The 11,361-nt window shown below is 36.6% G+C and overlaps 1 protein-coding gene across 1 annotated transcript in view; it reads right to left on the bottom strand.

Moving 5' to 3' along the window:
• The window catches only part of CDase (neutral ceramidase), a 324,432-nt gene extending 313,400 nt beyond the window's left edge, over positions 1-11,032 (bottom strand). The window contains exon 1 of the mRNA XM_081729519.1: positions 10,853-11,032. Within this exon, the coding sequence (XP_081585645.1) occupies positions 10,853-10,861 (9 nt within the window). The 5' untranslated portion in view covers positions 10,862-11,032. The remainder of the gene's footprint in view (positions 1-10,852) is intronic.
• Between the last annotated feature and the right edge of the window lie 329 nt (positions 11,033-11,361).

Consider the following 11,361-nt stretch of genomic DNA (forward strand, 5'->3'; position numbering starts at 1 on the left):
AGTAAAGATAAAATCTTTTTTTTTCATGTAGCTACAGCAGTTTTACAATTCACTTGATTTTTAGGTATTTTAAAATGTCCATTTTTAAATATTCCGAAATTTGGGTGGAGCTCCCTAGTGGCTAAGCGGTTAGCATACGTGCCTTTGTCATGGAAGACCCTGGCTCAATTCCCGGTGTAGTTCATGTGATAAGGATCCAACGTAAAGCTGTAGGTCCAAGTCTCGTATGGCCTCGCTGCTTAAAGGGACGCTGAAACCAAATGAAATCAAATTTGAGATAATCGGATAGTGTGATCGCCGAGGGACGTTATCTCTCATACATGACGAGCTAACATATCAGATGGCGAAAGCCCAGAAATCTAATTCCTAATCCTAATCAAGTACTAAAATTTCTTCCGTTCCTTTGGACTTAAAACTTTTTTAAAATTGCTGTAATTAATATTATGTGATCAATTTATCTAGACTGGATAACTAAGTGAGAATCTGATTAAGCATCAAGCTGAGATGGATGAGTATAGACTACAGGAATGTAATTTAGTGAATTCCAATACTAGAAGTGGCCCCGCGTAGCGTAGTCGCTAACGCTCGCGCCCTTGCTGCGAATGGTTCTGGGTTCGATTCCCGGTGAGGACACCAACTTTTTCAGGCCAGCCAGCCTGAGCAATTTTCCTGGATTTTCCTCGTTCACATCAGGCAAATGCCGAGATAGTGCCTAACATACAGGTCCCAGGCCGCTTCTCTCCTTCCCTTTCCTCGGATAGTGTGATCGCCGAGGGACGTTATGTCTCATACTTGACGGGCAAACATAGTCAGATGGCAAAAGCCCAGAAATCTAATTCCTAATCCTAATCCAATACTAGAATTTCATTTTCTCAGAAACATAATATAAACAATTTTCATGTTATTAATAATGAAAAAGAATCCTCATGAACATCCATAAATATGAATGCGGTTTGATCTAGACACTATGTTTCCTACAGATCCCAGATGAATCGAGATTTCTATCGACTCTTCTAAGCTAAACCTCAAAGCACTATTATTATATAACGGGATATAACGGGAATACTAAACCATCAATACTAGTGGTATATTCCGTACCATGAAGGAAACATATGGTAGTATATATATCTAGTATTAGATATGAATTGTTAAAAGTAGTGCTCGGAAATTTGAGGATATTTAAAGGACATTGTTAAACTACTAGGATTAGAAGGATATATATATATATATATATATATATATATATATATATATATATATATATATATATATATATATATATATATATATATATATATATATATATATATGATTGTTTACTTTGTTTCTAGGGGAACTGAGTCATACAACACCATGGTAGACTGGGCTGTGAAAGAAATGCACGCACAAGAACTTTACAATGTTCGTACTGATCAGATATTGACCAGTGATAAATTAAAAACTAATGAAATAATAAGCACAGGTGGGAGGGTAATTAAGTCAGGGCAGGTGGCCGACAGATGACAGGGAAGTACGACTCTGGCGGCTTCCCATGCACACAAGGAATTTGAGTATCTTCATTTTTAGTATAAATATCTACGCTCTAAGATATCTCTTTCACTTAGTGTCTGATGAAGACAACGTTAAGTTGTCGAAACCGTTACACTGTAATTTAGTTTTTAATAAACAAGTGTATATACTCTGGTCAGAAGTGTTTATTATTTCTTCAGTGAGTTCCAGAATCGTGATGGATAGAGTTGCATATAAAAACTAATGTTCTAATATTAATAAAACTTCTCATGTGTTATTTCCATTACATAATCCAAAATATAACGAAACAAAGAAATGCTAGAATAAACAGTAAGGGTACATTACGTACAACCACCACTTAGTGACCAGATTTTGACCAGCCCTCATACAAATATTAATTTACTGACCAGATTTTGACCAATAACCCCCTACTCATACAAATATATGTGATCCACACATGATGAACGACTACTGTTGGTTTTCGGTTAGAGAAAGTGAAATGTGTTATAAGGGAAAGACAGAACTGTAAATTTGAAAAACATTTATTTTTATAATACTTTGATATATGACGTTTCGTCATCTCCGAGCCACGGTTAGTATTGTAAAAAAAAATCGGAAATTTTGAAAATCCCTGCTTTTATGAAAGCTAGGAAAAAAATGGGACATTTCCGGAAAAAAACGTAAAATGTTAGTTTTCTGTTTTTAAGCAGTTCCTTGTTACATAATCGTTTCAAAACTAATTTCTTGAGTAGTAAATATTATACAATATCCTTTGCATCTAGTTGTGCATCTACATTTATTGCTGTCTAATTACTTCCTTTTCACATTAAAATTGTTTGACTAAGTAGCCACGGTCTGTGAATTCGGACGTTCAATGTCGCATGCACAAAAACCCTCCATTGACTTCTGATCTTTGACAACAAGATCAAGTTTATGCTTTGTATTCCTCTTTCTGCGAGATCCATCTTAATATTGTCCTCCCATCTCTTCCTAGGTTTTCCTGCTGATCTTTCTACGATTGAATTGCCTGCTTTCTTCCATGCTGGCTACATGACCTGCCCACCTAAGCCTCCTAGGCTTGATGACCCTAACAATGCTTGGTAAGCGATATAAATTATGCAGTTCCTTGTTATGAAATTTCCGCTATTTCTCATTCTCATCTCTCTTGGATCCGAATATTCGCATCAGAATTTTATTTTCGAATACTTTCAATCTGTGTTCCTTCTTCCAAGTAAGTGATCATGTTTCGCAACCCTACAGCACAACAGGCATAAACGTTCGATACAATTCGCGAAGAGAAAAACATTTTGGACTGAATAATAACACAAATTCAATACTTTCAGACGAGATTTAATTTCTTCTTGTATATGATTTTGGTCTGTTAATGTTGACCGTAGATATTTGAAAGTATCCACTTTATCGAAAGTATTATTTGATAATTTAATGTATAAATAATTTGCGGTATTATGCTCACGGTGAACTTCCATGTATTTCATTTTCTCTGCATTTACTTCTAAATTCATGTCCCTGCAGATGTTTAATAAAACTCTGTATTTCTTTCTATTGTTCTTCTATCGCCTTTTATTAAATTTACATCACAGCATACGCCATAACCTAGTGAATACCATTCAACTCTAGGTCCTGGTTGCTATCTTTGATTTTCCTTACAGCGCACTGCAGGAGGAAGTTAAATAATAATATTCACTTTCATTATACAGTTATTTCTAAAGGCATGACAGCAAACACAAATAATATTTTTAACAGGGTGGATTGATATAAATCACTTGATTTTTTAAAAATAAAAATCGTTGATTTAAATCAAATTCCGAAATAAATTAATTTATGCCCTTCGCAGACTACGCGACTTCATGTGTCGAAGACGCGAGACAGGCTATGTAGTCGCGTCGTTGATATTCGACCCACGTGTAGCGGGAATGTGACACTTTTTTAGCCAGAACAAGGGGACAATGCATTTTATATAGTTTGTATGCAATTGCCGTAATACTAAACAACCTGTTATGTTCTTTAATGATAAAGTGCACACACCAATAAGAAGTACGTATGTAGCCTGGAGTTGGTGGTCTCCCTCGACACGCGGACTAAATCCGGGGCCTAGTCAGTATATTGCTAAATCCGCCACTGATTACATGAGATATTACCTTCTTCCACGCGGCCTTTCCTTATAAATATCATTATGGAGTGCCACAAGGCATCAGCGTTATGCCTAAGTGCTTATAAAACAGTATATTCTATATTTTTGTACAGTATACATATTAAATACACAGAACATATAAAAAATAACGAAATGTTATAAAAGTACACATTGGCCTGGGGGATCGCAGTTTGTGAATGTGTAAAGTATATTTGGGAATATCTGGTCATTTGTGCTACTTTTTAGAGTTTAATTTATTTGAAATAGTAATGTGAAACGTCAAACAATGTAGTTTTATGTTGCAATTTCCACCAAACAGTTCATTGGCTTGGAACCGAATTTTGGAAAATGTAAGAAAGAACAAAATAGCAACATCCAGTGTACTACTGATACGATTCTTCTCTTTCGATGGCATATCCATGAATCCACTACGGAATGCACAACACACTTTTTCCCATACTTTCGTCTTTTCAATTCTGTTGTTATAATCACTGTTGGAGTTCCGTATACTAGATTGTGCCTGCATTTCTGTAATGAAAGCGTCTGTAGCCAAAACTTCTATTTAGCTCAACTTTGAGAATGAATATCTGGTTGATGAAAAGATAAATTGTCGCGCTGTCGTGCGACTTCGACACACGAAGTCGCGTAGTATGCGACGGTCTTAACTTGTCGCAGGTAGCAGGTTCCCGCGATAAGCCTGTGGCAGTGTCAAGCTTGTCGCGTAGTGCGTAAAGGTCCCGCGCCACATCCATTGTAACAAATGGGAATTTATTACCCCGCGACAAGCCTGCGACAGAAAAAAAAAAATTGTCGCGCGTCTTCGACACACGAAATCGCGTAGTCTGCGAAGGACTTTAAGTGAAAATAAGTAAAATCCCGTTTGTGTTCTGTTATTTCGATTACTTAAGATAATCGTAATACAATGAGACTCAAATGTATGTACAGCACAGTATGAAAAAGAGTATTTCATGCAGAGGATGATTACGGAAAATCCTATTTTGAACGGGTAACGGGAAAATCCTGCTTTCTTCTCTTCGTAACATACAGTGCAGTAGAATAGTGGCAAAATATTTCATGACTGGCTACAAGCGGGAATTTTTTCCAGATAAAAGTACACTTATAGGAAGTCTGAAAAATACCGGGACACAAGCTGGTAGTGACGTCGAATGGTCCTAATGACGTCACAAACATGTCCGACTAACTGAAACTTGAAATTATTATAACTCAGAAGCCATTGATCCTACGGACTTGATTTATGCACCGTTGGAACCGGAATTGCAAGCTCTACAAATCATTATATCAGAGTCATATTCGTAAAATAATATCTTCATGGAGAAATTTGAACATTTTTATTTTTGCTTCGATTTTATTTTACTTTTTTTTTCATTTTAACACACAACGGACTCACAAATCAGAATATCTCAGAAATCTTCAATTACAACACTTCAAAAAATTGAAGGTGAAATTGGAGATGCCATTCGTGATGCTTCTTCTTTTACTATGAGTGCTGGTATGTGTTTGGCTCGAGCTGTAAATATCCTTCCTGGTCATATCTTCAACAACTTCCCCAAATTTGACGGCTCCCTTAGTTGCCTCCTGCCACATCAGTGCCAACCGTAGTGCTGTTCTTTGTCCAGATGTTACTGGATGGATCTTCCACTGGTTGTGAAAACCAAACCCTTACTAGCCAAAAGTCAGCTGCCTTGTGAATAACACAATTGATTCGGTCAGTGTTTCTTCCAGACCTGTTTTTTGGGAGGCACTGTCCCACCGGAGCTCTGAGAGTGCCCCCCGGAGCAGGCCATTATAATACGTTTATAATATAATAATAAATAGAATAGTATCAGCAGTGCCCCCAGTATACTAAGTGTGCTCCCCGGAATATTTTTTCTGAAAGAAACACTGGATTCAGTTTAACTGCATTAACCGTAAACTGCGCCATCTTACAAAATCACAGCATCACCCTAACGAACGAGAAACACCACTCCCTTTGTACGTAGGTCTTATGCTCCATGCCAGAGCTAGAAAACGTGACATTATAGATTTGCTTTCTGAATATGGAATTTGTGTCTCCTACGACAGAGTGCAGCAGGATTCTGGAACAGTAACTAATAGTTTGTGTGAATTATTTGAAAACTATGAAGTTGTGTGCCCTCTCGTATTTACCACTGTTGCTATAAACAATGTTGACCACAACCTTTCATCTCCAACAGCAACAGATATTTTCCACGGTACCAGCATTTCAATTATTCAACATCCTTCCGTGCTACATTCTAACCTACAATCCTTGTACTACAAATTTCCCAGTATTAGTACAGAAAAGATGGGCAGGAAAATAAAGAAAAGACTTCCAGACTCATACACCACAGCTTCTGCAGTTCCTACTATCATATATGATCCACATATGTCAACAGTTAACCCTCTTACCCAGTTCATCGAGTCCTATAAATGCAGCAACAGACTAGCTTGATTCTGTGTACACAGGAATTACAAAGTGAATGCGAATCCTCTGAGGAGACAAAATCATGGGCAGCCTACCACTCCAAAGGATGTGAACCATAGTATGCCAAAATCCCAACTCACATTATTACCTTTACTAGAGGAAGCCGTCCATTCTCCAGCGATGATTCGACATGCTATGGATATTGTTGCATCAGTAGTTTCACATCTTAACCCTCACCAGACACCAGTTATTACAGGTGATTAACCAGTGTATGCCCTGGTAAAACAAGTACAATGGAAATATGCAGATAAGTATGGAGAAGACAAAATTTTGGTAATGATGGAAAGTTTTCATATTGACATGGCTATCATGAGTACGATTGGAACTTGGTTAGAAGGATCAGAATAGAATCAGATATTAGTCAAGGCTAATGTCATTACATCAGGGAGGCCGAATTTCTCCTGAAAGCCTCTCATGTTAAAAGAACTACATATGGTCATCAAATGTCAGCAGTTGCTCTATATATTCTTCAGCGAGAAGCGTATAGTCGTTACTATGAAGCCTCTAGTGATCAAGATATTGCATTTGATGAATGGCGTAATAAGAGAATAGGCGGATCGTCACAGTTCATGTTTTGCAATACAGCACTAAAACTTGAAATCTTGTTGCTTCAGTTTGTGAAGAATGTATGGCTGGAAAATTTCAGTCTATTACTTGACACTTTTCTTCAGGCTCGTCCGTGGTTCTTTGCCTGTGACCATATTCACTATGCCAGGTGGATTCTAGTATTCATACAGAATCTTCTTGAATTGCCAAGTAGACATCCCCAAGTGTACTCCAAGTTTCAGAGGGTCATTTCTGAAGTAGAAAAGAGTTTGTTTTTTTTTAACATATCGCAGATGATCATCTACATGAGCAAAATAATAAAATCATGAAAACCGATGGTGGTGCGGTAGATATGTTGGATAAAATTTCTTCCCTTCTGAAATGGATGGTGGCTTACCCAGCAATCGCAAGTGTTATGACTATGAACAAGAGGTTGGTTTAATTGATAAGACGTATGTGGATACAGAGCACAGAGAACACATACGTGTGTTAGATTTACGGTTCCGAAAACACTTGTCAGATGTACAGGTGAACAAGGAAACCCGTTTGAAGAAGATATTCTTATGATAGCTATTTCCAAAGTAATTATGTCAACTGAAGTAGAAGTGTCTGTTCGTCAGGCAGCAGCAGTAGGTAAACAGCAGTATGATACATATGTAAGGGAAAGATTTACTGAACTCAACAAATCCACACATAATGTCATAAAGCGAAACAATCTGCAGCTCTTCAAGTCGAAACGGAGATCTATTTTTTCCAAGCAAAAGGAAAAAAATATCTTTCCTGTGCCATGACTCGAACATACTTTGCTAGCTCTATGTTGCCTATCAGCAGTGTGATTGTGACATTGACGGCTTCTTCGCACATGAGAATCATGCCTATCCACAATCCATATCTGAGTTAAGAAACCCATCCATCAAATCAGATATAATCGAATACATGAAGAAAGCGTCTCCAGTCAACACCTTCACACATTACCTTCCCACTGATGAACTGCAAAACCTTCCCACTGATGAGCTTGATGCAGCAGCGGTAGTACACATGCTGTCACCACGGTCATCAAAAACATTTGCTGATTATGCTTCTGGCGTGTTTGTCTCGTATGTTCAGCAACGATTAAGACATGTGTCAAGATTAGATCTTACGTTTAATGGGTATTTCACAAGCAGCCTAAAAGCGTGTGCTCGTGAGATACGTGGGTTGGTCAAAAAATTTTAGTGTGCCCAACGACTTCCGTTCCACAACAATTCGACAGCTTATCAGTAGATGAAAACAAAGAACAGTTATTTCATTTACTGGCTGACTGTGTAGTGCAGATACAACTTCACAATAATGTGGTAAAAAAAAATCAAATGTTCAGCATACAAGCAGAATATCAGCAACCACCCATGAAGAAGCACATAACAGACTTTTAGTTCACGAGAAAGATGCTGCTGCTGTTGGCCATACTCATATTATCATAGTGACGGTAGATTCTGACGTGGTAATGCTAGAAGTGTTTGCATATGACTCCATACCAAATTTGGAGTTGAAAAGAAAAAAGAACTACATTCCAGTCCATGCTATAGTCCACTGCATGTCATCAAATATCCATATAAAGGTTTACCATTATTCCATGCTTTTACAGGGTGTGATACTGTTTCTGCATTTGCAGATATTGGTAAAATGGCAACATGGGAAACATGGGAGCAATTTCCGGAAGTAACTGATACATTCCACAGGCTATCAGAAGATGACAGTTCCAACGAAGATCATGATTTTCAGCTCATTAGAGAGATTAACAATTCTAATGTATGATAAAATTAATACCTGTGACAAAGTTAACGATTTGCGACGAGTCTTGTTCAGAAGACAACAATGTCAATAGAGCATATTCCACCAACCGAAGCTTCTCTGATTCAACACATAAAAAAGCAGCTTTATAGGCAATTAAATGGAGACAGTGGAATGTCTGCAACCCTAAATTAAAAGATCCTGTTCATTATGGCTGGCAGAAGGCGATTACTGGATATCAACCCCTATGGTCTGCTATTCCTGAGGCAGCACGCTCCGGTCAAGAACTCATATCGTGCGGTTGTAAGTTTATCAAATTGCAAGTGTGTAAAGCATTCTCTTCCTTGCACAGCCTTATGTGCATGCGATGCTCAGTGCTCTAGGAATAACTGATGTTCTTTTTTCCCCATTGTATAAAATATGGTAATAGGTATTACACGGGAACAAAAGCGATCTGCAGATTTTTGTCCCTGACTAGTGTACTTACTAAAAACAAATTGATATCACTTCCACTTAAAAACAAAACAAAAAAAAACTATTTACATGTAAATAAATAGAAAGCTGTTAGCGTAATGTAACAAAACTGTAATTTAAAAATGAAAAAAATGAAATGAAATCTTTGAGTTTTACGTCCCACGGTTATGCCGGTTAGGCTAAAGGAGACGGTGATTATGAGAAATGAATGAAATGGTGGAATGAAGAAAGTGGGAGGAAACGGGAAAACCCCGAGAAAACCCACGCACATGGTGTTTGTCCACCACAAACTTCACTTGGCGCGGGCTGGAATCAACTGTAATTTAAGATCCACATACTGTTCAACGTTTATATTAAGCGTTAAAGTAATCACTGTTTAGCATAAGCATGCTGAAATCAAGATATGCAAATGTTGTACTGAAAATATTGTGGTGTTAAACATCTGTTCCCTTTTATTTTCTTGTTCTTCTGGAAGTTTTTTTGTGTGTGTGTGTGTGTGCGTGTGTGTATGTGTGTTTATAATTAAAAATTCCTGAGATATTCTGATTTGTGTGTCCGGTGTGTTAAAGTGCAAACATGTGATCTAAAATAGATAAAAAAAAAATCAAAATATTCAAATTTCTTCATGAAGATATTATTTTAAGAATATGACTCTGGAACAATAATTTATAGTGCTTGTGATTCTGGATCCAACGGTGCATGGATCAAGTACGTCGAATCAATAGTGTCTGCATTATGCACATTTGAAATATTTGAAATTTCTGCACATTCAAGGCTTTTACCTTATTTTTATGTCAAATATGTTCTAAAAATTGAATGTCAGGAAGTAATAAAGTCAAATAACCTATTTGTTCTTATTAGAAAGAATGTTTTATAAGTTACATTAAATGTAATGGATGTTTCCATCAATGTGAGCCCGTTGGGTAACGAAATGTAAAAATATGAGCTAAAAAAAAATGCAAAAAAAAAAAAAAAATCAAATTTCTCCATGAGGATATTACTTTACGAATATGACTCTGAGATAACGATCTGTAGAGTTTGTGATTCCGGTTCCAACGGTGCATAAATCAAGTCCGTAGGGTCAATGGTTTCTGAGTTATAACAATTTAAAATTTCAGTTGGTCAGCCATGTTTGTGATGTCACTGCGGTCATGTGACGTCACTACCAGGTTGTGTCCCGGTGTTTTTCAGATCTCCTAAGAGTTTACTTTTATCCTGAAAAATTTCGCGCCTGTAGCCAGTGATGAAATATTTTCACATTATTTGGTTCATATCTATTGCACTAATAAGATTTTTAAATCGTTTACCGGAGAAATTACCATGGACATTTAAGACGAAAATTCTTTTGTGTGGGCGTCTATATGTTCCCAAACAATAGGGGTATATTTAGAGGGGTCTGATTCCTCCTCCAAAACTCAAAAATTCTTTACATTTTGTAACTTTAGGCAAAATTTATGTATTTTATATGTATTTCGTGCTACAAGCTAGCTCTCATTTTTTAAAAAAAATATGCCCCTGCCAAATATTAGTAACTTTTGTGAAAGAAAAAGTGTCATGTTGTTTAACGTTACTGTACTTTTTCCTTAATGCTTAAGAAACATTGTTTGGGATTGAAATAGGTTACCGATTAGGGATTAATTCAAAATTCAACCCCAATGATTTCACTAAAATGGCATAATTAACATTTAATACTAATTCCTAATGTGTTTTCTTCAGTTTGCGACTTGTATTATACAAGGAGAAAGATTTGATTTAAATTTTAAAAAATCGATTTAGATTTTAAAAAAAACAACAAAAATGATTTTTCTACTCTCTTTTATAATCCAAAGTTCCCTACTTCTAAGCATGCACTTACACACTAATTCTAATCCTAATCATTAATAATGGGAACAACTTACATTTAGCATAATGTTATCCTCAATATAGGCGTACTATCCTTTACGCAATATCATATTTAAGTTCCATCTTCCTATTATTATCAATAGATTGGTCACGCACACGTTATCCATATCGAAACAACACGATAATATGTTATAATACGCATTCCACAAAGCCCGCACAGTACAACACAAAACAATGCTTTTCCTTCTATTTTTTTCTTTCTGTAATTGGGAACACGTTCACAAGGTTTCGTAACGGGTTTTAAGTGACAGTTAAAAGACACTGGCCGAGTTATACAACTTCAAATTAGAACAACCACTTAATTAGTTGTTGCGAGTGATAAAAGAAAAGAAAGAAAAAAAAAACATTCATTGAAGCGACTTTGTCAGAGTTCCAATGACATTACGTTAATGTAACGAAAGTGAAGACATTTTAAAAAATCCTCTGATGCATATGAACTAACTTCCTGTATCGCTCTCTTCTCTGTGGGTAAAAGGGATACGTATGGTTTATAGCGTACACATGA

Source organism: Thermobia domestica, chromosome 10 (assembly GCF_964235325.1).
Source record: "Thermobia domestica chromosome 10, izTheDome1.hap1.1, whole genome shotgun sequence".
Classification (NCBI taxonomy): Eukaryota; Metazoa; Arthropoda; class Insecta; order Zygentoma; family Lepismatidae; genus Thermobia; species Thermobia domestica.